At 41.0% G+C, this 26596-nt stretch overlaps 2 protein-coding genes across 2 annotated transcripts in view; both read right to left on the bottom strand.

Annotated features, from left to right (window-relative positions):
• The window catches only part of LOC149321798 (macrophage colony-stimulating factor 1 receptor-like), a 53081-nt gene extending 48648 nt beyond the window's left edge, over positions 1-4433 (bottom strand). Inside the window, exon 1 of the mRNA XM_089528708.1 lies at positions 4272-4433. Within this exon, the coding sequence (XP_089384834.1) occupies positions 4272-4317 (46 nt within the window). The 5' untranslated portion in view covers positions 4318-4433. The remainder of the gene's footprint in view (positions 1-4271) is intronic.
• Positions 4434-21384: 16951 nt separating this feature from the next.
• LOC149321797 (platelet-derived growth factor receptor beta-like) overlaps positions 21385-26596 on the bottom strand; it is a 119446-nt gene continuing 114234 nt past the window's right edge. Inside the window, exon 24 of the mRNA XM_089528697.1 lies at positions 21385-26295. Within this exon, the coding sequence (XP_089384823.1) occupies positions 26184-26295 (112 nt within the window). The 3' untranslated portion in view covers positions 21385-26183. The remainder of the gene's footprint in view (positions 26296-26596) is intronic.

Raw genomic sequence — 26596 nt, 5'->3', positions numbered from 1 at the left:
TATTGTATATCAAGTCGACCTTGAGTATAAACCGAGGGAAGGTTTTAGAGTCAAAATCGTGGATTCTAATATAACATGTGGATAAGTGGAGGGTAAAACTTAGTGGAGGAGAAGGTTTTAACATCAGACTAAGGAGGAAGAAACTGGGGGGAAATGCGATGCTTTCTGGGCTGGAACAATCCAGAGAGAGAGAGAGGAGGAGGAGGATGAGAGAAGGTTTTAACATCAGACTTAGAAAGAAGGAACTGGAGGGATATGTGATGCTTGCTGGGAGAAAGGTTTCCTATGGGACTGGGAAGAAACTGGGGGGAAATGTGGTGCTTGCTGGGCAGGGACAATGCAGAAGGAGAAGGAAGGATGGAAGAGAAGGGTTTTCCATTGGACTGAGAAGTGAATGCACCTCATGCGCACATATACACACATGCTCTCCTGCCTGGCAGCTCTTTCAGAAATCACTGCCAAGGCAGGGGGAGCGGAGCTTTGGGGGACAATGCTTTTTTTAGGATCTTTCTGAGATGTGCTACTTTTTTGACCCATATATAAGTCGACTCATGATTTTAGGGTCATTTTTTGAGCATACATTTCTTGACTTATAGTCGATATATATACAGTAAATCTCATTAAACCAAATAAGTAAATAAATAAGTCACCTTCTACAGGTCCTTCAACATAGGCATAGCTAGCTGTGATATCTCTGCTTCTGCCACCATTTCACACACTGACCAAAACAATTTTTCACACAAACCTTTGCATCCCCCCACAACACTGTTCTTTGCCCACTTCCTTAGTTGTTTCAGTAAAAGTGGCTATTGGCTTTACAACATTACCACATTGCATAACAATGTCCGTCAGTTATAGTCTGAGGCCCATTTCTCTCCCATCAAAGCCATGACAGCCACTCCTGTAACTGTTATAGCCTGTGCTCAGTTCCAGAGGCTAAGCCACCCTGGCTATATTTCTACACACAGCAAAGTTTTGCAGCTTAGCAGCTCTGGGGCAGAACTCCTTTGAGGCTCTCACCCAATGATGGTAGAATTCAGAGACACACTACATTGCAGTATTCAGAGACATAGCCATGTTAGTCTGGAATATCAGTATGCAAAGGAACTTGTTCTACAAAAGCAAAAGTTAGTCTCAAAGGTGCCGCAAGAGCTATTTGCATACACATCCAATGGGGTTAGTCTGTCATGCTGAACACTATGGATGGATGAATACCTAATAAATACATGGTAATATGCACTATATCACTGAATACTTGTTTTCATTACTAGAAGCTGAAATTCAGAAACTAGGGTATTTTTTTTTAAAAAAATCATAGTGGAACAGGGCCAGGGAAGATGACTGATATTAAGGAGAAGTGCAAGAGGAATAGGTTTCTTAAAGGGGAAAATGATATCTATCATTCTGTCCAGGAAAGTCATTGGAAACAATAAAATTGTTCTGTTTATTGGAAATATACCAAGTTTTTCTCTAATTGGCTAAGAAAAAAGACAATAAAATTTCTTGTGGCACCGTAAAGATTAACATTTTTTGATTGGGCATAAGTCTTTTTGGACTACAAGCCATGTCATGAGAGGCATCTTATGAACTTATTTGGAGTTTATAAAAGGTTATGCCAAATAAAATGGGTTAGCTTTTACAGTGCCACAATACCATATGTTGCTTTTCTAGGAACAGATGAACACAATTTCACCCTAAAAAAAGTTTGCAATATATATATACATATATATATATTAAAAAAATAATTTATCTGAGTCTGTCATTGAGTCTGATTCTAGTACAGTTGATACGAACTATTTTTTTTAAAAAATAATTAAAAGCCAAAACAATATAAAATAACTTGCACACAGACAATGACTAGTCATGTCCATTTGTGTTAGAATCACATCTGTTCTCACTTGAATGTAAACTTCAGCTCTCATCCAGCACTGAAGCACTTCATTTTACAAGAAAACCTAAACTGAGTGAATCTGGGTGACTATTAAAAATGTGAAAATCTTCAGAATCTGTTTCTCAAAACTGACATCCTACAGAAAACCTCAAAGCCCAAATTTTAATACACAACAGATTGTTCCATTGTAGACACAGAGCCTGGTACCAGTAGCTTCAAGATAAACTTTAAAACAAGGTTAGCAGTCATTTATGACAAATGGTGCGTGAGAGCTGGCAAGGGATTCTGTAAGAATCATATGGCTTCTTTCAACTGATGGAGCCTTTGGGTTGGGCATAAAGGCCCTGTTAATCCTTCCCATGGCAGCACCTCCATCCCACAAAAATGGGTTTGGTGGGGGGTGTCTGTTGTTGAGGATAAGTTGTGATGCAGTGGAGAGAGTAAGGAGTATATCACACGGAGCTTTTTAATGGTTTTGTGGCTCAGTTCCAGCTCACTTCCAAAGTGATTTCACTTCCAACGATGCGGTTTCACATCATAAAGGGACTGTGTTATCAGACGCCATTGATTTCTATGGGAGCCCCTTGCGAAGTGCTTCAGCAGTGTTGCTGAAGTGACCTCTCATTTTGGTAAAAACGGGGAAAAAGTGACTTCAGAGAATTCGCTTCCAGGCTCCCTTCGACTGCACTGCGATTTGGTCTGGTGTGGAAAAGCACTCTGATGCCACCCTCCTTGGCCCCTGCATCCTGCTCTGTCATTCCCCTCCTCCTCCTTCATGCCATCTCCTCCTGTCTGCCAACCAGCCGATCCCATCATCCCCTGCATCCCCTGTATCCTCCTAGACCCTGATCTGCTCCACTCCTTCACCCTGACACCTAGCCCATCATCCCCTGACTGCTCCTGCATCCCCATCTCGCCCCCTCTCCACCTAACCCATCATCCCCTGACTGCTCCTGCATTCCCATCTCGCCCCCTCTCCACCTAACCCATCATCCCTGCTGCTCCTGCATCCCGATCCTGGCCCCAGAGACCCTCAGTGACCTATTCCATCATCCCCTGACTGCTCCTGCATCTGGATGAAGGATGACAGCTAAGGAGGGGACAGGGAAGGAGGACAGCATCCGGAGCCCCACTGAGCATGTGCAAAGGTGCCAATTTGAATCGCTGAACCCTCAAAGTATGCTCTGGTGTGGTAATACAATGTGCACTCACTCCCCTTTGCTTGAGTCTGCATCACGTGACTTGCTTGGAATCGAACTGACTTCTCTTCTCCCTCACTTCGGAAGTACAAAAGAAAGGCAACCAGGTGTCGTAAAACATCACGTTTTAACCTCAATCCACATTGCTAGAGAGGAGTGACTCTGGATCTGGTGTGGAAAAACATCACACTTTGCATTGCTAGAACAGGAGTGACCGCAGATCTGAGCTGCAACCCCCCCCCCCCCCCCATGTGTGATAAGGTCCTCTGTCTTGAAAACAGAGTGGAGCCATCTTCCGTGGGAATAGGCTTTCCACCCATGGTAAATAGAACCTGGATCTAAAACTCACAGAGAGACAATTTAGAGATGACTATTATCTATATCTCTGTCTGTCTGTCCATCCATCCATCCATTCATCTCAGAGCTTGTAAAACTTATACTTTTGGACAGTAACTCATAAAACTGTTCTGCAGTTGGCTCTCAACATTTGCAGGTTTGACTTTTGCAGATTTTATTATTCACAGATTATTTGCTGCAGCCTCCACTTTGGTCCTATGCCATTTTTAATAAGGATTGTAAGCCTCACAAGACTGTGAGACTGCAAACATGTGGCAAGGCTTGTTAACCCCTGTTAAAAATAGTGCAAAACAGTAGTAGAAGTGGACACAAGCCCTTCCCAGCCATCTCCTTCTGCCTTGCGAAGTAACCCCATCTCCTTGGAGGCATGCATGGTGGGTTGAATTTGTGAATTGTACTTTTTTTCTATGTTAAATATAGTGTGTGTGTGTGGGGGGGTAGATTTATTTGTTTTTTCCTACTTCTGTGGGGTTTCTGTGCCTCTCTAATCCCAGTAATGTGGAGGGCTGATTATACATTAATCTGCTGTTGTTCCCCACTTTGATCCATGGGGAGAGGATGGTAAGAAATAATAATAATAATAATAATAATAATAATAATAATAATAATAATATCCTTCAGCCAACACAGCCACTGGCCATGCTGACTGGGAGATTTTATGAACTTTAGTAAAACAAACAAACAAACAACTCTTAAAACTCTGACACACAGATAGCCAAAGAGATAGAATTAGGCCAGTTCAGAAAACTGGATTATTTAACCATTCTCCAGCGGCCATAGGAGCTGCCACCAGTGTGGGTGTGACTGACAAAAAGCAGACTTACCATGGTAGATGGTTCCTAACAGAAGCATCAAGACAGCTGGGCCCATTGTCCCTGGAGGGAAGGCGTCCTGCCAGCACCAGCCAGGTGTGCTGCTGCACCTTCTTGGTCTAGTGGGTCTGCTTTGATAAGAAAGAAGGAAATGAAGCAGAAAATGCTGCTAGCCTTTCTTCAGCCATGCAGTCTCTGGATCTGAGTTTTTTTTCTTTTGCTCTGGAGAAGAAACTTCTCCTTTTTTAAGATGACCACAAGTTAGGAAATTCCTAGTTTAGTTAGAAAAAGAAGAGCATGCGAGCGAGTGTGTAATTTAAAAAAAAAAAAAAACAAAAACAAAATTCAAGCTTCTTCTGCAACAGCTAGGGAGGGAAATGGCAGCTGCCCCACTGGAAGTCCCCCCCTTTCCCCTCTTACATCAAATCTGCCCATGTTCACAAGGGGTTGGTTCTTTGTTCAAAATTTGAAAAGACCATTCATGGACAGCAATACTATTCAGGAATTTGCTAAGGGAAATGTATAAGGGAAAGGTGGGATGGGGTGGGGTGGAGAGGTGGAGTGGGGTTGAGGGATGGGGAATCATGTTGGCTGCCAAACTCTACCCATTCAGGGGCCCTGAAAGCATGAAACTAATATGCTATGCATGCACTAGAAGAGAGAATCGCTTTTGCAAAACATCTCTGGAATTCTCCATTGTCTAGAGGATCAGATCACATTATGGGAGCCTCCCCACAGATCTAGTTGCAAGTTAAACTATTCCAGAATCATACACACTTAAAAAAATGTTGTTGTTGTGTGCCTTTAAGTCAACTCTGACATATAGTGACCCTATCTCAGGGTTTTCTTGACAAGATTTATTCAGAGGAGGTTTTCTTATTGACTGCCACATAGGCTGAAAAAAATGTGGTGACCTTGTGGGTTTCCATATCCGAGGGCAGATTTGAACTCTGGTCTCCAACACTCAAACCACTATACCATATACAATAGCCATTCTTTCTTTAATAAAGGGAGGGTGATATACTCTATCACAGTGGTTGCTAACCATTGGTCCTCCAAATGTTTTGGACTTCAGTTCCCATAATTCCTGTCTGTTGGACAAGTTGCTTGGAGCTTCTGGGATTTGAAGTCCAAAACAAATGGAAGACCAAAGATTAGGAACCACTGCCACAATGCAGACCCTCCATAAATGAGGAAGAAGGGAATGAGAAGGGATCTATCACTTCTGTGTGACATCCACAGTTTTGTTGCCAGATGTCATATGACAGAGCTTAGAAAGAATGAAGGAAACGAGACAGAGGGGTCATTATGTTGCAACTGAACCAATGCAGAAAACTAACTAAAATGTATATAATGTCATCCCATGACCCCAATAAGTTTCCAATGTACTTTGATCCACAAAATCTAAAACCTGACAGCCTTGACCCTTGGGGAAGTAGGGGAAAACATGTCAAACATTTTGGCTACAATCCTGTACATGCTCACTTAACATGTTTACTTGGATATTAAGGAACTGAGACATGATGTCAAACATGGAGAGGGCTTTGTGTGGGAAGGTTCCAGGACACACAAAATGTACTTAGAGGGTGCTGTCTGCGTCAGAAACTGCTTTGTGTGACCTTCAAATGGCTATATCCCTTGGGATATAGATCTGTTTTCTCACCTATAGTGTCTCAGAGGTAGAGGCTTCCTAGGACTGGGAAGTCATTGGAAAGCAATGGAGAGATGGTCTTGTGTCTTTCAAAGTTACAGGCCTGGCTGGAACAGAAGTAGAACATGTGACGATACATCTAGATAGATTGACAAAGGGGAGTGTTGACAATAGTGGTAGTACATATTGGCACCAGTGGCATGGGGAAATGAATAATAGACTCCTTGAAGTAGAAGAGATTATAAGGGCCATCCAGTCCAAGCCTTGCCATGCAGGAAGACACAATCAAAGCACTTCCAACAGATGGTCATCCAGTCTCTATTTTAAAACTTCCAAAGGAGGAGACTCCACCACTCTCTGAGGCAGTATATTACACTGTCAAATAATTCTTACTATCCAGAAGTTCTTCCTAATGTTGAGGGGGAATCACTTTTCCTGTAGTTTGAATCCATTGATTCAGATTCTATTCTCTGGAGCAGCAGAAAACAAACTTACTCTATCTTTCATATGACACCCTTTCAAATGTTCAAATATGGCCATCAGGTCACATTTTAACCTTTTCTTCTCCAGGTTAAACATACCCAAATGTAGGTGTCCTGGAAGCCAAGTTTAGATTACTATGTAGAAAGCTAAAATCCAAAGTTACCGAGATCTTCAATTTTTTATTATTTTTTTGAAATTCTATAGTAAGGGAAACTGAAAGGGCTCAATACACTCATGAGATGATTTGGAGTTCTTTGGTTTGGCATAGTATTAAAAGCTGGTAGAACCGCTTTTAAAGAGATTCCTGTGGGATGAAGATAACAATGTTTCTGACTGTCCTAATGGGGGTACAACAGAACTACATAATGAATGTAGAGAAGGACATCATGGCTGTTCAAAAAGTAATAAGGCAAAATGTACACACCAGAAAAATTTGGAACGGGAGGCTTATATACTAGTTCAAGAAGCTTCTGAGCCTAGATGGGAGAGTTGGACTTCTTGATAAAAAAGTCATAATGGAAACTTGATGGAATGGATTGAAAGATATAACTCTTTCAGATAACTTTGGATACTCATCATAAGAATATATGAAGAACCTTGCTGGATTAGACTAAAGACTTGGCCAACACACCTTGTATTTCATGACTGACCATAGATCCTTTCTGCCCTTCATACAAAATACAGATAACTCTGGATACTCATTCTGTATGAAGGGCAGGGAAGGATCTGTGGTCAGTGATGAAATACAAGGTGTGTTGGTTGAGCATTGCTAATCTAGCAGTGTTCTTCTTATATTCTTATAATCTTTCACCATGCAGTTTTGTTTGGGATCACAAATGAATTATGGCGGGGTACAGACTGCCAGAAAGAGGTGCCTCCCCGGCGCCTCTCTTTGCTCCGCAGGAGTGCTGCAGCAACCAAATTGTGCAGCGCTGCTGCAGAGCAAAAAAAGGAGCGCCCAGAAGCGTCTCCTTTTTGCGGCGCTGCTGCGACGCTGCAAAGCACGCACCACAGCTGCAGCACCCTCGTCACATGCGTGTGGGTGCTCCGCCCACCAGGCAACCCTCGCACATGACGAGGGTGCCTCAAAGACCCGTCTGTTCTGAGCCTATGTTAAAGTTTATTTGCATATCTTGGGTGAAAACAGTGGGTAACCCAGATCAAAAAGAGCATGAAAAGATAGTAAAAAAGCCCCCTCTTTCATGCTTCTTGGTGACTTTTCAGATTTGTCAGCAGCTGAAAATGGGAAGTAAAGGAAGGGAAGCATCTGTACTTCACAGTAACCTTATGTTTTTTTAAATGATATGGGCCATGATCCTGCTGTGCACGTGCCCAACAACTGGAGCAGTTGTGTGGATCCTGTTTTTTTAAGAAATATAAGAACTGGGGGCATGCATTAAATCTTGGTTATGGGGGTTGTATTCACAACACATTAGAAGGCATTAAATTTGATCTGTCCCCTTCTCTTCAATACTGGTAACCCACATGCTTTTGGAAGCTCACATACAGTATGAAACTGCCTTACATTGAATTAGACCATTAGTCTTTCTTGCATTGTTTGCATCAGCTAAAATTCGCTTTCCAGAGTAAAGGTCCAGCCTTCATTGGAAATGCCAGGGACTGAGAGTAGGACCTTTATATATGTGAATCATAGATTCTACCACTGAAGCACCCATGACCATCTGCAGCTTGTTCTCAGAATTTGGGAGTGTATAATACTTTGAGAAAGTGAATTCATTGAGATTTATTTTGGAGTAAACCTGCAAAGACCACATTCCAGTAGGCTCCCACATGAACTACTCTATTGCATTATGGAACTGGAAGTGGATCTGTAGAAAAGCTCTCAATAGGCATAAAACAGCTGCATAGGTCATTCAAAGTTTTGTTTTCAACCTTAAAAGATCTAATCAGCTTGGGGCCTGGATGCTTTAAAGATAACCTTCTTTCACATTAATCTCTCTGACAGATTTAACATTCTTTCCATACATATATGTACTTTTGCATCTTATTCATTTTTTTTTTTACTTTGGGGCCATTCACATTACCATTTACACCAGTTCTGAAATTGATTCTTCCATATGAAGTTCATATTGGGCCCGATTCTGTCACAATCCATGTTGAGGCTTGCACACGGAAATGCCTCTTACCCCAGTGTATCCAAAATCGGGCTAAAATCCATCTTTTCTGAAAAGATCGGGGTTCCACGAAATATGAACTTGCCCTCGGTCATGATTGGGGAAAATTTAGGGAGGGATTAAGGTCAGAGGGCGGGTAGAGGGCAGAGCATTCCCTCCCCTCATTGGAGGGGAGGGGGAGAAGGAAAGAGCCGAAGGAAAAAGGGGAATCTGGATGCAAAGGGTGACAGGAGCAAAAGGGGAAATCAGGGTGATGAGGGCTGCAAAGGGCTGGCGGGTGGGGGGAAATGGAGAAAGTGATGGAGGAGGAGGAGGAGGAGGAGGAGGAAGGAGCCGTGGGAAGAAGGGAGCCATGGAGGGCATCCTATAATGGAGCAGGAGGAGGAGGATGAGGATGAAGGAGCCAGGGCAGCTCAGAGGGAGGTGAGGGTCGGAAAGAAGGAGGAGGAGGAGGATTGCCCAGGATGTAGGGAAATGGATGCAGCAGAAGCAGCCTCTTTTGACAATTTATGCGCATGATTTTTTGGGTGCTTGCTTCTGCTAATTTCATTTCATCTTGCTCCTGGATTATTATTATTATTATTATTATTATTATTATTATTATTATTATTATAGGATGCTACAGTCACAATGCCTGCACTGCATTTCCTTTTTATTCCCAATTGATTTCATGGGTCAGCTGGAACTGACAGGTCACTCTCTCTCAGCCTCAGTGGAAGGCAATGACAAAGTGTAAGCAGGAGGAAAAGGGTCAGTTCAGTTCAGGCCACAGGCAGGGCATGAACGGAGCTCCCATCAGGAACTTTCCTCCCTTTTTTTAAAAAAATTAATTTTGACAAAATGTGCACATGTTTTGTTTTGTTTTTTCTTTTTAATTATTTTTAGCTGTCTATGCGTATGTTCTTGGCAAGAGATATATATAGATATATAGATATATAGATAGATGGTGAGCAGGAGCGAGGGTCAATTCAGGGCAGGTGAGGGGGCAGAGCGAGACAAGCCTCTCCTATCCATCAGGAACCTTTTCCCTTTGATGTGTATTTTTTTAAAATTATTTTTCTCTGTCTATGAGCATATTCTTTCCTTTGGAATGACTGCTGGATTGCGAATGAATGTTACCAATAGAATGTAATGTTGCAACTTGGCAAATTGATACAGCTTTTGCTAGGGCAGCCTATTTTTTCCTTTGAAATGATTGCTGGATTGTGAATGAATGTTACCATTCGAATGTAATGCTTCTCTTTCCAATTATGTAAATTGGCAAATTGATACAGCTTTTGCTAGGAATTCAGGGGTAGCCTGGGGAGAGCAAAAAAAATGCATCCTTTTCTGGCATTTCGAGGTGAGGATTTAATATTATTGATATTATTATTATTATTATTATTATTATTATTATTATTATTACCTGTGTATGAGGCATTCTAGGTTGGCAAGGAGTGGGGGATACTGGATGCATTAGCTTGCATTTTGGGGTTGAAAATGGGGCCAAGGACAGATCATAACCTACAACACTGACCAAATGCCCACAATACACACGCACACACACCAGAGGTTTTTAAATTTGACAAGTGGTGCCTGGTCCTTTAAAAAAAAAGGAGGGGCAGAAAGCACACTTCTGATGCCCCTATCAGTGCTGGAAACGTCACCTATGACCATCGTGGAACTAACTTTGATTGACAGCCAGGCACCTTCACCTTAAACCCGAATTCTCCAAGAGGGCATTCGTGTTAAAATGCCCCTGATTGGTAGTCAGCACTTGCTTCCAGAGAGATTCGGGAGGGAGCCCCCCGAATTTGACCAGTTCCTTCCAGAGCAATGCTGCCAGTGTGAATGAGCCAAAAAAACAAAAACAAAAAACCCCCTAAATATCCCCTTGGTGCACCCCTTTCCCCCCGGAGCCATTTCCAACTTTATACTCCATCCAAAATTTTAACTCCTTCTGTGCAGGTAATTTTCCATCTTCTTTTCTTATTACATTTTCAATAATTTTTTTCCATATTTCATCAAAATCATTTCTTTTCCATAATCCTTTTTTTACTTTCAATTTACATGTTAATTTGTCATTAATTGCTAACTTCCAAACTTCTTTATACCAGTCCTCCAATTTCACATTTATTTTTGTTTTCAAATTTCTTGCTATGATCAATCGCGCAGCAGTAAACAAATTTGTTACAAGGTTTTTTTCTTCTTTCCATTCTACTTCATTGTATATTGATAACAATGCTATGTTCGGTTTTCTATCTATTTTTATATTCATAATATTTTCTATCTCTAATATTACTATTTCCCAAAATTTTTGTACATATTTACATTGCCACCACATATGTATGTGTATGTGTGTGTGTGTGTGTGTGTGTATGTATAAAAAACTAGTTTTTGTGTATACCCATTCCTAATGTCTGATTTATGTCCAATAATAATAATAATAATATGATCCTACTTCCTGACAGCCTCTCCAACAATATTTTGAATTATCTTTGTTTATATTATATAATCTCACTGGTGTCAAATACCATTTCCAGATCAATTTATAATAATTTTCCTTAATTCGCACCAATAAATTTTTCAAATGTCTTTGTTCCCAAGTCTTATTCCATTCATTATCACAAATTTTACATCCTAATTCATCTTCCCATATTTCTTTTAAAATAATTTGATTTAATTTTTCCTCTTATTTTCCATTAATATTTTATAAATTTTACTAATTGTACTTTTCATATTTTCATTTTCCTCCATTTCTTTTCCTTTCTGGATTATTAGTTCAAATTGTGTATATTTTCCATTTTCTATATTTTTTTTCTTCCAATTTTTAAACCATTGTTCTATTTGCATAAAATGTAATCAGGACATATTTATTCCCCAAGTTTTTCTTTTATGTTTTCTTTTCCTATTTTTAATTCTGTCCAATTTTCTATTTTATCTATTTTCCTTTCTTTTAATTCTTTACCTAATAAATCTTTTAAATTTTGGGGAAATATTTTTCCATTATTATTGGTGTTATCATTGAGTTTTCGTTCATTAATCCTTTTTTATATTTATTCCATATTTCTAATATATTTTTCATAAATGGGTTTTCAATTTATTTAATTTCTTTCCTACTAAATTCTTTTAAAAAAAAATTCTCTATTTTCATATCTATCTCTTTTCCCCCCATTTCTAAGGGCACTTTCCACATTCTCCCATTAGAAGTGAGACAGATGATGATTCTGGATAGTTCTTTCTCCATCATGGCACTCTAACTCTCAAACTTTACTGAGAAAAGTTCACCATGTCCCCAACCCATCTGAAAATGTGACAATTTTGCTTAATTCTGCCTCCACAACCCCTTCATACACTCAAGCAGGCCAGAAATAAAGCTGGAAGTGATGTGACATCATTTCCAGTTTCCTAAAACACATCCATGTATTCCAGAAGGAATTCCCTGCGGAATACTGTACATGGGAATTGTCCTACCCTAGGTTTCTGGTGTAGTAGCTCAAAGTGAATGATATGTTAACAACGTAAGAAAAGGCTTACTAGATCAGATTAAAACAGGGATGGGAATCTTCTTTAGGTTGGGGGGATTTCATTGAGCATCCCACAACCTTGCCATCCATCTATGCATTTATCCATCACTTTTTAACACACACACACACACACACACACACTGTATATCCTGCCTGTCTCCCAGATTAGGACTCAAGCTATAATCAGGCCCGATCTACATTTCATCCAATGTTTTTATATTTTGAATTTTTAAAATGATAATTGACTTTTGCCTTTAATCAACCTGAAGGAAAACAAGGTGCATGGAAAAAGGGGAGTTGCTAAATGAGAAGAGAATCTCTGGTCACTTCTGGTTTATGTTTGATGGGGCTCATATGGTCCACACCAAGTCCTGGGCAGGGACTGGCTCCTGAACCATTCTAGTGGTCATACCTTTCAACTCATGCCACCACCAAAGCTACCACCACAGATATAATGGTGCCAAGATGAAGCAGCAACTTCAATGGCTCCACTGCATAGGAGCTGTGAGAGCCTCCTCTTGCCTGTGGTCACAGGACATGCTGGCTAGGGATTCTGAGAGTTGTAACATCAAAAAGTATTATTTTATGTTATTTTCATCCTGCAGTCTGTTTCCCACAAAAGTTAGCCATATGTGTCCAGTAGAACCACAAACAGGGCTTGAAAACAGCAGTCCTCACTCCTGTCTCCCTGAGATCATTAGAGGATGGGTTCCCAAGTCCTGAGATTTCAAGGCCACAATCTAAATCTTGGAGAATCACTTTTGTGATCTCACAAGAAATAGATGCTGGTGATATTACAAGGGACAGCACCAGCAATGCCATTAAGCATAATAAATCAGCCACAATTACATAAAGGATGCCATTCATTAAAACAAAAACAAAAACAAAAAAAAACCACTCACCAAGATTTTCAAAGAAGTGGTTTTGTCCTCAGATTCTTCCCCCTTGTCTTGAAAACTGAAGATGGTCCAGGCTCTGAGATCTGGGAACCCCCAAATCCATAAATATGCTGTTTTACAAAATACTCCTCCTTGTTCAATATTAGAATGTTGAGGCGAGCTTTTGAATTTTTGCATTTAAAATATGAGATGTTGGCAAATTTTGAATATTTACTCTTAATTAATGTCACTTTGGCTATAGGCACTTCAGAATGCCAAGGAACATAAAATGGAGACTGCAGCTGCTGCACCCATGTCTTGCTAAGGGACGTCTGATAGGAAATTGATTAGCCATGGTGTGAACAGAAGGTTGGACTATACAGGCCATTGTTCTGCCCCAACATGGCTCCTCTATGTAAATAACAGTCTGGAGAGATCATCATGGAACAGTAGGTTTGATCCAGCCCTGAACTGAGCCTAAAGAGTCAATGCTTTTCTCTCCAACATTAATTAAAGAAATTATTCAAGTGGGAGTTGTTCTCACTATTATCTAAATGCATTTTGACATGCCGAAGAGCAGATTAGCTACTTGGAACACAATAGTCATTTGTCATTGTGGCAAAGGTCAGCAAGGGTTTGTGCAGTGCAATCCTACCCATGTTAGAGTTACCATATGGCCCAGATAGCCAAGTTTTACCCAGATTCTAGGCATGCCACCCTAGTAAATGAGTGGTGTGAGTGGTGTAGTGTAAGAATAGGGTTGCCATTCATCAGGACCTCCAAACCGGGACAAATGTAGGACAAAATGTTCAAATGTAGGACACATTTTTTTTGTGTCCTACATTTGAATAGGAGCCTTCGAGGCTTTCCCTCTGGGCCTGGGCCCCGCCCTCGGCGGGGGCGGAGCCCAGGCGGGGAGGGACTCATCCCCTTCAGGGAGGCTTTCCCTCTGGGCCTGGGCCCCGCCCTCAGTGGGGGCGGAGCCCAAGCGGAGAGGGATTCCTCCCCTTCAGGGAGGCTTTCCCTGCAGGCCTGGGCCCCGCCCTCAGCGGGGGCGGAGCCCAAGCAGAGAAGGCCTCCTCCCTTTCAGGGAGGCTTTCCCTGTGGGCCTGGGCCCCGCCCTCGTCAGGGGCGGAGCCCAAGCGGAGAGGGACTACTCCCTTTCAGGGAGGCTTTCCCTCTGGGCCTGGGCCCCGCCCTCGGTGGGGGCGGAGCCCAAGCGGAGAGGGACTCCTCCCCATCAGGGAGGCTTTCCCTGCAGGCCTGGGCCCCGCCCTCGGCGGGGGCGGAACCCAGGCAGAGAGGGATTCCTCCCCTTCAGGGAGGCTTTCCCTCTGGGCCTGGGCCCCGCCCTCGGCGGGGGCGGAGCCCAAGCAGAGAGGGACTCCTCCCCATCAGGGAGGCTTTCCCTGCAGGCCTGGGCCCCGCCCTCGGCGGGGGCGGAACCCAGGCAGAGAGGGATTCCTCCCCTTCAGGGAGGCTTTCCCTCTGGGCCTGGGCCCCGCCCTTGGCGGGGGCGGAGCCCAGGCGGAGAGGGACTCCTCCCTTTCAGGGAGGCTTTCCTTGCAAGCCTGGGCCCAAGCGGCAAGCGAAAGCCTCCCTCAGCTTGCTATATCTTGCCCGGGAGCAGGGGCAATCCCGGGGACGGGGCCAAACCGGGCCGTGACCGTGCGGCCCTGCCCCAAACCGGGAAAGTCCCGCCCCCAGGCGGGATATGGCAAGCCTATGTAAGAAACAAGTAAAAAAGGGCATACTGCAATGGTATGAGGTAGGCAAAGGAGTTGCAAAATTGCAAAAGAATAAAGCAAAACTGAATAAGAACAGCTTTACTTTTACATTTTGAATCACCCTGCATTCATTTCAATTAACCTGAAAGTATAATTCTTATTTAATAGCATATATGATGATGATCTTTAGCTGGAAATCTATGGCTACATTGTTTATTTGCATCAAAAACAAACAGCATACAAAAAACAAAACCCTCCCACAAAACCACCTGAAAACAAAACAAAAATCAGAAATTCAGTGGTTCCATATGGTTCCTTAAGGCACATAATCACGGCAATATAAATACCATAAATCGAGCATGGGCAACTAGCTCTCCATGGGCCAGATGCAACACTTTGAAACTGCTTCTACAGCCCACTATGGGTGTCCGACATCCAATCCCCTTTTACTATTACCACCCCACAGGCAGCACAGGAAGAGTCATACGGGGGTATAAATGCAAGAAACTGCAAAATGAGGCAACAGTGCCACAGTTGGCCAGCACTTTAGCTGTTAACCATAACTTTGCCCCACAGCCTGAACAAGTAAACAAAACAAGCCTTTTACACACAAGAAGAAGCTATCAGTCTAATAAATTGAGTAGGATGTGGAAAATGTACCAGTTTGAATAAACCGATTAGCTAGCTAAAATCCATAAAAAGAATAGAATCATAGAGTTGGAAGAGACCACAAGGGCCATCCAGTCCAACGCCCTGCAGGAACTCTCAATCAAAGCATCCCTGACAGTGTGTGCAATGGGTGGGGCACATTAAAAAAATTGCAATATTCTTTATTTACTGACTTGTGAACTAAGAAATGTGGTAAATCATTAGTGAATGATTTATGAGGTTAGATACCTCCACCGTTTGATATTTAAATATACAACTAAGAACACAACAAGCTAAGCTGATCAGACTACTGCTCAAAAGTCTTGACCACACGTTTTTAACCAAAGGGGAATTTATTTTTTAAAAATATTTCTTTCTCTATTTATTTATTTTTCCAAGAACAAATGCCAACTCGAAGGGAACTTGACTCACTTGAAGGAAGGAACAAGTACTAAATCATCTGCTGGGAGAGGAAACTATCTTTCAGTGGCTTCTCAGTTGTTTGTCTCCACAGAGATGCCCATTGCAGAAGGGCAGCAGACAGGCAGCAGGACTAACTGGCTTGCATGATACTTTAACTGTAAGGTCTGCAAAAATCTCCTCGGCTGATGTATTTCCAGTTTTCTAGAACTAATGGAATGCTTTCAAGTATGGCTAACAAATCTCTTCTTTTGAATATGGGAAGCAGCTCTACACTCAGTTGCCCAACTGAAAAGTAGTGGTTACTTACTAACATCTCTCATAACAGAAAACAAATTGAATTTAAAGACAGATAAGTATTTAATGTGCTTTCCTTGATCCAGGAATATCCTGTTCTCTGAGGAAGACTTACAGACCCAAACTACTACTTGCTTCTGCCCGACATGAAAAGTTGAATGGCCAGCTAATACTGAGGCTTTCTGGGATCAGTAACACTCAGTGACTGAGATCTTGTATGAACACTGAGGGAGTGTAGATTTCACCAGAGTTCTTCTACTAGCCTTCCCCTTTGGCCCCCAGATGCAGCCGCAGTTGGGGTTTCCAGCTCTCAGGGCCTAGCCTCTCTTATCTGGTTCTTAGGATAAGGGGGAAGAATCTCGGGATAAGATTACTGTCTTGGAAAGTGAATGTGCGTATGTGTATGTGTGGATTCCTAAGATTTCCTCACAACCTTTTGCTCAGTTCTTCTCTTCCCACAAAAGGCCTAAGCATAAACAAGGAGCAAGACTAGCACTGGTAAACATACTTTTTTTCTTTGATGGGAATAGGATGATTATTTTTCCTTCTTGTTGACTCAACTGCTACTGAATGTTGATAGACAAAAAATACCAGTCATGACTGCAACAGCTCAGTCTCCCCATATGAATCAGGACTTGGCTTCTAATGAAAAGGCCATCCAGCCAGTTCCTCATCTTGGCAGTAACTGATCTGTATCCAATATGGACCATATCTTCAGCTACAGGAAAATTTCAGTATCAGAAACAATATTTTGTTTGTAATATTCTCTTTGAGAATAAAAAATAGAGAGTGTAAATGAACTCATGCCCTGTATTTTGGTACCCTATGGGAAACTGGCCATTGTGTAGATAGAATGTTGCACTAGATATCCTATGGTCTGGTTGAACAAGGTCCTTCTTATGGTCTTCAACTTTGTTGGACTCTTTTGCTGATATCTCAGCTTATGATGTACTGTATCATACAGATTTACTTATACCTCACTTTCCCACAAAAGCTGGGACTCAAGACACCTTACAAGGCAGTTCAGCTGTAAGAGAAATTTCAGGGACTTATGGAGCCACTGTAGAATTAAGCCCCCCCCCCCCCCCCCGTCTTAGTTTATACATGTGTATGAATCACTGAGCAATTTAGGAGTAACTAAGCTCCTCTGAGCTTAACTCAGAGTTTGGAAGTTTGAATCAAAAGTAATACTTCTATTCACAAAACTGTATTGAATAAGGAAGGCTGTGTTAACTTCCCCCCCAAAAAAACATTTTAATGAGAATGCCAATAATGTTTACTTGTTGCTGCAAAATGTAGCTTTTGTGAGGATGGCTCGTTTTAGCAATTTTCTTGTTATGAACATTAAGTAATGTGTGAATATTGCATTATAGCTCACTATTTGCAAGTGATAAATAATTTTAACAAGTAACACTTGAATTTAAATTCAATGGCAAACAAGTGATATGTCCATACATGTGTGTGTGTGTGTGTGTGTATTAATGCTCTGAACAGAATGAAGTTGAAAAACCTCCACAATATGTTGCCAGCAGAGATTGGTTGAAAAAAACAATGGATTTTGAAACTTTGAATTTGTTTTACAGTATTTTCTTTTCCAGAAAAATCTTTGTAACTTGAAACCTGTCAATAGTACACATCGATGTGGCTATATTAAAGCTGCCATTTTACAGGGCTAAATAATTTTACTAAATGATTTAGTTATCAAGTTTACATTGTAAACTTTCTTTCAGCACTTTAAAACTGTATCTATATACGTACATAGCTATACATATACATATAAGTGTGTGTCTGTGTGTCTCTGTGTGTGTATACAGAGAGAGAGAGAGAGAGAGAGAGACAGACAGACAGACAGAGAGAGAGAGCCCATAATATATAAATAAAAATTTAAAACAAAATAAAAAAAATCTGTATGTATCCAACAGCAGTAGTTCAAGAGTTAAAAAGCACTAAATTTTAAAAGGTGAAAAATAACAAGCCTGGGGATTATTTTATTCAAAAAGTCTACAGCTGATTTTATGACTAAAAGACCACAATGTCAGTTCCCAGCCAGTTTCTTTACTATGCATTCTACTATGGAGGTACATCTTTTAGAAAGAGCAATATAAATGTTTTTGCTAAAACAAACAAGCAAGGAAACAAACAGAATGCATTTGAAAATCTACAACAGTCCACCTTGGATCTGGGTTCAGAACATGCCACAGAAAATGACTTCTAGGAGAGAGATGTAAACGGTTGCCTAATGGGAAATAAATTTCTTGGACAGTAAATTATTATTATTTAGAATGGGCATTAGGTGCTCACAAGTCAAATATCTGTCCTTGTGTCCTCTGAGAAGGATCGGGTCTGGCTATTTTTGGATAGCACTGATTGTTCTTTCTGGTGTTTGCTTCTTGCCTGGCAGAAGATTTTAGATGAATTCTGAAGCTAGTTGATTTTTTGGAAGTTAAATCAGTATGTATGTAAAACTGGCAAAATATAGATCAATATATGCAAAACAGACTGTTCCCTCCCAATCCCATTCCACAGCCAGAAAACATGGGATGATATCCTTTCCCAATATTCTCAACTTATGAGCAGGTCACACCAGGGCATATTGAACCTTAACTTTGGATGGGAATCACAAAACACAGTATTACACCTCTCACCTGCCCACAACTGCAAAAGAAGTTGCAACTAGGCCAATGCAGATAGTCAAATGTGTGGATTCCCCAGTGTGGTACTCTTATGCATGGAAAAGCTTCAGTCCAGTGTGTGCATATGATTGGCACTTTTGATGCAAATAAAGAAAAGGAATACTTAGCTTGCATTTTCTCATCACAAAAATATTTTTTTCACATAGATTTTTAAAAACTCATGTTCAAACCAGTTTTTGTCACTTAGGGCTACAGGATGGAAGATAACAACTTCAGTCTCACCTTCAGTGCTGATTTGACACTGGTGGAGGTCCAGATATCTGAAGAGGCCCAGAGCTTGAAGAAAGTATCATTTGGCCAGGAATCACATCTCCAGAGGTGCAAGTTAGCAGCATACATACACCAGCCAGACCTAACATCTGCTTTTAGAAACTTTGCTTGTGTGGCTTCTTTTCACAGCCAGACAGCACCTACAACCTCTTCTTTCCATTGACAGCCCAATGACTCTTCATCTGCTCAATAATTCAAAGATCCCTTGTCCCATTCCCATTCTACCCTTTAGCTTACCCCTTTTGCTATATGCCATCTCTCTCCTTGGTACCACCGCTAAGCTTGCCCTAAGCCCTGGGGTTTCTTTAAGCATATTAACATTCTTCTGCTTGATGCTGGAAATTGTGTTCAATGCAGGGAAAACCATGAGAAACCTTAACCCCGACATTTCCAGAAACAGAGGAAGACGCTGTAATAAGATCATTGAGAAAGAACCAGGTTTTAAAAAGAAGCTTTTTAATTCTTTTTTTTTAAAAAAAACTTACTTTAAAAATACACATGACAAGTTTACAGAATAAAATAGTATCTCACTGATACAAATGTGGCTTAATGAGTGTATTAACATATATTTGTAAACCTAGAATAATGCTAAATCTTTGGTACCTTTATTTAATCACTTTTCTGTTTTGCCCCCCACGGTGGTTTAGGAAAGAATTAAAAGTGGGGAAAAGACATGGGCTTTCATTTTCCCATTCAGAGAGCACTGTAACCAGGAAAGAGTCTCTATGTCTCTGCCAAAAGACAAGCATTGGGCAGTGGCTAATGCACAGATCTGAGATTCAGAAGAACTGGGTGTACAATATTTCTGCAATGAAAACTAAGTTGATTTGAGCAAGACACTTTTATAAATAAAGTTTGGAAGCTTGGGAAGGTGTGAGCCTCTTATTGCTAGTACACATTAAGCAGAAGATAGCAGGATTTCCAGGAGAGAATATGGACATTACCTCCTGACTGCTTTTATGTGTGCATGTATACACTCACACACAATGTGACTCAAACTGGAAGAATGCTTGACAAAAGAAACAGTTCAGGAAATTGATTGATTGTCCCCTACAAACATCTACCCCTTCAGTGCATTCCAGCTGCACTTGCCTGAAATAAAGCAATATGAAACATAACGTGTCAGCCCATCTCTGATAAATTTCCCCTTTCTCTACCTGCCTGGTAGGTATATACAGGGGACAAGTGAATGCATGGACTGCACTCCATCCCCTCCAACACTGGATGAGGTGGGACACCTGCATGAATGCAAGAGAAGGATGAATCCTGCTACTGTGCCTGCGGACATTGGAATCCAGTTCACAACTGCATGCACTGGTTGCAGACAAAGGCTATGCACAAAAACCTGTCCCAGTGTGCAAAACTGTTTGAGTAGGCAGGGGTCTTATTATGAATTCCAGCCAAAAATTCTCAATTAAGTGCCTGGCCCATTCAGCCAATAGATCTTTCTGTTTTTCTCTGTGCTGCCATTTCCTATAAAGTAACAAAAGGCCCGAACAGACAGGCCAAAATAAAGCTGCTTTGGGTCATTTTGGAGGTATGCTGTTTAAATGACACAGGCATCTTAAGAGTCCAGAAGCTGCACCAAATCTGTACTCCAGTCCTTAGGACTGGAGCATGGCTTTAGTGTGGCTTCCAGCCTCTTAGGACGTATGCAGCATTTAAACAGCATATCTCCAAAGTGACCCGAAGCAGCTTTATTTTGGCCTATCTGTTCCGGCCCAAAGTAACTCCAACAACAGTCAGTGGCATTTCATTAGGCTGCTCTTTCTGTACCATTACCATGACTTACTTGATTATGTTCCTTTGGTCATGAAAGTGCCTTTGTGTGAAGTAATGCCCATATCTTTGTAGTAATTTACAAACACATTGGTTAGGTTCTCTGCAAAAGAATGTGAGTTCACTAAGGCAAATGTGCAGAATGAAATCCATGTGGTCTCCATTCCAGTGCCTTTTGTAGCAATACATGAAATATGTAAGCCTAGCTGCCTTCTGTAGAAAGTTTTCATCTTCATACCTCAACTTCCACTAACATGTGAGATGGTGCAAATTTTGAGAAGGCTCTATGAAGTTGGAGTTACATGGTTAGAAAAAGTTTACTCTGATTCCTCCAAAATGAAAATGAAGATATGAACAAGGTGAATTAGTTCAGGGGTGCATCTGCATAAAATTAGCTTACAAAATCAAGGGAGGGAGGGAGGGAGGGAGGGACAATGACTGGAATGAGAAATTTCATGTGACAGTAATTCAGGTTAATTGCTCCTTTTGGATGATGTATTAATTTTTTGGATGGGGAATTAACAAAACTCGCAAGAAGCAAAATAAATGTGAACAATCAAGGACAAATCACAAGATTAAAGTGCAGACAGCTGTAAATCCTTGAACAAAACCAAGTAACAAATAGCGTGTATGTGTATGGGGAGGGCGGGAGGGGAGAAAGTTGTCCTGGTTATGCCCTTGGAACTTTCCCAAATGTCACAGAGCATTATTTGCAGGAAGCCACTTTGCTCTCTGAATGGCAATTTAACAACCACCATGTCTCTTCTTTACAACAGGGATGAGAATCATGTGGCCCTCCAGATATTGTTGAATTGTAACTCCCAGTGACTCCTGTCTAGTATTGCTGGGTGTTGTGGTCCAACAATATCCTAAGAACTGTTAAGATTCCCAGGAATGTTTCAGGATAACCAGCTCTTTGAGAGCAACCAGTAAATCAAGCATCCATTTATATTTCCTGGAAATTGAGCCAGGATAAGGCAAACACAAATTCCCTCTGTGCTTTATGTTTGCTTGCTGTTGTTGCGTGCCTTCGAATCAATTCCAATTTATGGCAATCCTAAGGCAAATCTATCATGAGGTTATCTTGGAAAGATTCTTCAGAGGGAGATTGTCATCGCCTTCCTCTAAGGCTGAGAGAGTGTGACTTGCCCAAGGTTACCCAGTGGGTTTGCACGGCCAAGTTAGGATTTGAACCCTGATGTCCAAAGTCACACCATGCTGGCTCTCTTACATGGTCAATATATTTAACCTATTTTCAGAGAATCATTACCTGAACAAAAATAGAAGAGTTCTCCTTAATTTTGCTGAATATTCATTTTGTATTGCAACAAACATGTCGGCCATGAAAAACAAAAACAAAAAAAAACCCCAACAACATGGGGGCTTCAATTTAGATATATTTAGAAGTTTGCAAATGAAAGGGAATCAGCTTGCTTCTCCAATTTATCCTTATTCCACTTTGGTGCTCACTGGATTTTGAATTATCATACTGTTACTGAATGATCTGTTAACTTCAAGGAGCTGGTGAAACTATGTTGGATATGGTTGAGGGCTTTTTTATTCCAGTACTGGCCTACTTCCTCCTTGTTGCTTAATTGCACTTCTGTTTCTTGTCCTTCCATCTATGAAGGACCTGTTGGCCCTTGAAAGAGTGGACAAGGCAACTCATGTATTGCAAGGCCCAACGTGCTCTGGATTACACAGCAACAACAAAAATATAAATCTGCACTATTTTCCATCCTTACTTAATAACACAAAACAGTCAAATAAAGAGTAAAACTGTATACACATCAATCTTATAAGCATTTCAGAACATAACACTGTAGTGTGACAATATTTCTCTGATATACTCTGGCTACATAGCAGTGTGACTGGCTGAAGGAAGGTGCATATATCTGAGCTAGTAATGTTGCAACAGCTGTAGATTAAAATGTTATAGAAAGGAAAATGTGTAAAACCCCAGGAGATGAGACTAAACTTAAACCTGAGACTAAATATTCTAGAGTTAAGCATGTTTCAGACAGCATGTAAAGATCTGGATTTGACTCATTTCTATATGATATTTTTTAAAATAAAATAACATGAAGCAAGCCAAATGATAGCAATACAATAAAATAAGACTAAGGGGATGTGATTCCCTGGGGGGGGGGGGGACAACTGAGACCAAATTGTGGCTATAAAATGTATAGGAACAGATGGGACCTTGGTTTAACTGTCTTCTGCTTCCCAGTGCTTTAGTCTTGCCAATGGCAGAATCCAATCTGTGTGGTTCAGGGCCTTTCCACTAGTCTGATTTTTTTGTGATTCAGCACCCACTAAACCCAGTATCATCTCGCAACTGGGCTCCAGCAAATCAGAGTGAACAGCAGCATTTGAAATACCTCTGTATGAAATGCCTTTGCCAATGGATTTCCCATCTGTTCTCTCAATGACAAATCTCATATTGTTTAGCTTTTGAGTGAGGAGAACTTTTAAGAAAAAGTTCAAAATGGACTGTACAATATGTGGGACAACTGAATCATTATCCTTGAACCTCTTCAAATATTTTAGACCATGTTGCACTAGCTATGGGAGGAGCCAATGATGTTACTTCAGTCCAGGAGTGGTGGGCCCCACCTTGGCAACGTCACCTGGTTGCTCTACTGGCCCTTGAATCAACTTTCCTTTCAGCACTGGAATGCTTCAGCTGCACTGTCTCACAAAGATGTGAATCCAAACGATTATGTAGCTCAGTGCAGCAAAAGACAAAGGTTGTTTCTCAGTCCTCCAAAAAGGACAGCTGTTGAAGTGCATAACTGCCCAGATGCAGCTCTAGAGCTAAGGCACTACATCCCTTTCAATAGCAATTGTGCTCTTAAAATGCTGGAATATTTTTCAGGTTATACTAACATCCTGTGGTGGAACATAAGAAGATTACTTACATCAAACCACACTTATCTTTTTTTATACTACAACTCCCAGCATCCCTCAGCAAGCATAGCCATTCTGGTTGTTATAGTCCAATACACCAAGTTTGGATTTCAGGCTACACCAAAATCATGTCACATTCTGGCCATGATTTATAGAATGTCTCTTCTGTCTATTGTTCCTTTTATGTGGCAGCTTCTTTTGAAAATATTCCATGGTTCTGTTGCTATTGCTTAATCTAACTGTATAAACAAATACTGATAATACCTAGGAAAAAAGAGCTAATACAAAGTTGGGAGTGGGATAGCAGTAGCTGCAGAGGCCAACATTTTTCAAAAATGTTGTGAGCAGTAAATAGATTGCCCTGGCAGAAAAAAGAAACTGTGTGTAAAATCTTTCCCCTTCCCATATTTATGTATGGAAGACAGTTGAAAAGATGGTCCAAAATTAAATAAAAGTATTGCTAACAACAAACTACTGAGGAAAACAGCCAGCATGTCATTCTAGTAGAGTGGAAGAGACACAAGAACTACCGATGCCAGAAAAGAACTAGGATAGGCTTTAGGATTAAGCAATTTTCTAACTGCTGGCTTTCAGGATAAGGCAAGACTGGAGATGATCTACATCTCAGACAAAATGAGGGCCAACAGAGGCAATACATGAAATGTGTGACTCTATTTCCTCTTTTGTTTTTAAGCTCCTGTATTAGCCAGTGGGGAGAGCCATTAGGACTAGAACCATGATGCAGGGGAAAGGAGCAGGTTAACCTTTTCACCAACGTCACAAAAATCCCACCCTCTATTTGTCTTGAGAAGAAACCTACCAACTAGCTGTTTCCACCCTTGAGTGAACAGCAGCTTGGACTCGTGGTTAAACAGAAATCTGCTGGATGCTAGCTCATTTTGCTTAACACACAGATTAGCTCTCAGGCACATTGGCAGAAATGTTCACGATCCATTTATATAACATATATTGGAAACCACACTTGGAATATAGTTTAGCCACTTGTTTGGCCAAATGGCATTTAACCACAAAGCCTGATAGTCCCAAAAACATTGGCAAAGATAGAAGAGACCAAAGCAAGAGAAAATCTCTCACTTTATAATTTAAAAATATTATCTTGTTTTAAAAAAGAGGACTGTGAGGGTGCCCTTGGGATATGCTATCCTCTCACCATTTACATCATATCCAAATACTTATTTCTCAAAAGGCTTTTTCTACAATATTTATGCCTTGGTTTGGATCTTCACAGAAAGGGTCAGACAAATGTCCCCTTCACACCACTAGAAGCAGAACAGGACTCACCACCCAGTGACAGCAGATTTAGTGATGTCCACCCAAGGTGAAAAGTTTTCTACCATTCAAGCTGCAAGTCTCTTCACAAGGTGCTCTGGGAGAAGGAGATAACTTACTAGCCATTTTTCATTCCCATACTGGCCTCAGATGGTTCCACTGATTCCGGTAAAATGAGTGAAATATTGAAAAGTTATCATGCACAGAATAACTTGGCGATGGGATATCCTGCTGTTGCCACAGTTGAATCATTAGCTGTCAGTCTCCATTTGTTCTGTATGCATTTGAGCAAGTGAAATGATGATTTATGTTTAATTTAGACAACTGCCAAGCCTTGATATCCTTGAGTACCTGTAATCCACTGTACCTGCAATATTGTACCCTTATTCTCGAGGTACCTGGCTTAGTGCACGAGCACCGCAGAGCCCAGGAAAGAAAGAAGAGAACCCAAGTTCAATGTCTGAGCTTGCTCATTTGTTCGTCATCATTTCAATACTATCCTGAATGGGCAGTCCTTGCAAAGTGACCAAAACTTAAGTCATTTCTCTGTGTCTCATTATTGATCTTTAAACACACACACACACACACACACACACACACACACACAGAGTCAACACTTTCAGGACAGGTTTTTTAAAGTGAGATTTGATCCTCCAGTAACTGAACAACTACAGGCATAAAAAATAAGCTTGCAAGAAACAGAAAATGAAACAAGAGGAAAGGTATTTTTTTGTTTGTTTTGTAGCAGAGGTCCTGGATGCCTTCTCTTTCAGTTCATACAATAGGGACAGGTTTTATTATGGGGAGTGGAGACTCCGTTTATCCATAAATCTGTTCCTCTCTTGCAATAAGGTCAGGTGGGTATTAAGGGAAGTGGGAGCTTTCAAACAGAGTCTTAACAATATACTGGGCTCACTCCTAGTTTAGATAATGGAATGAAAACTGTCCCTTTAAGAAGCATGGAGAGCCACAAAAGCTAGGACATGACATAGACCTTAGCTATGCAAACTTACTGGTAGTTAGGGCTGTACTGTTAGCTTTCCAGCTGTTCCATGTACAATGTCTGGGTTATGCCTTGGGCTGAAGAGCAAAGGAAGAAGGAAGGCTGCAACTGCCATATGGAAGGGTTGAAAAAGAATATGTCAGTTTTTCATTAGAACTCCCAACTACCACATGGACACACACAAACACATGAACACACACAAACACACGGACACACACACACATTCTAGTGAGCCTAGCACTCAGGCTTTAGTTCTTGTTCTTCTTGTTCTTCTTGATCTTGCTGCTGGGATAGAGGGCTGTCGCAGGATAGAGTAGATGATGTATTTGCTTCATTCAGTGTAGAACTGAAGATAAAAAGGGAAAACAAGAGAATTAAGTTTCAGCTCTAATCAGGAATCTGTTCATTAGGAGAGACATATCATAGCTAGATAACATGCATAGTCTAGTGAAAAGCACTGCCATTTTGAACAGCAACTTGCTAACGAGCTTCAGAAAGTCAAATTCTAGCTTCCCAAATGGAGAAAATATAACAGACACTAGCCGACCTCTTTGACAAAATGTTCAGTGTATAAGTTACTCAAAATAAAATAAGGATGTTCCAAACCCTTTGAAAAGCCTTCCTCATTGTACTGCATGTTCATCAGA

This window comes from Sceloporus occidentalis, unplaced genomic scaffold, assembly GCF_023333645.1.
Source record: "Sceloporus occidentalis isolate IW3139 unplaced genomic scaffold, rSceOcc1.0.p SCAF_1, whole genome shotgun sequence".
Lineage (NCBI taxonomy): Eukaryota > Metazoa > Chordata > Lepidosauria > Squamata > Phrynosomatidae > Sceloporus > Sceloporus occidentalis.
Note: the sequence above shows the minus strand (reverse complement) of the source record. Positions and strands in the feature narration are given on the sequence as shown.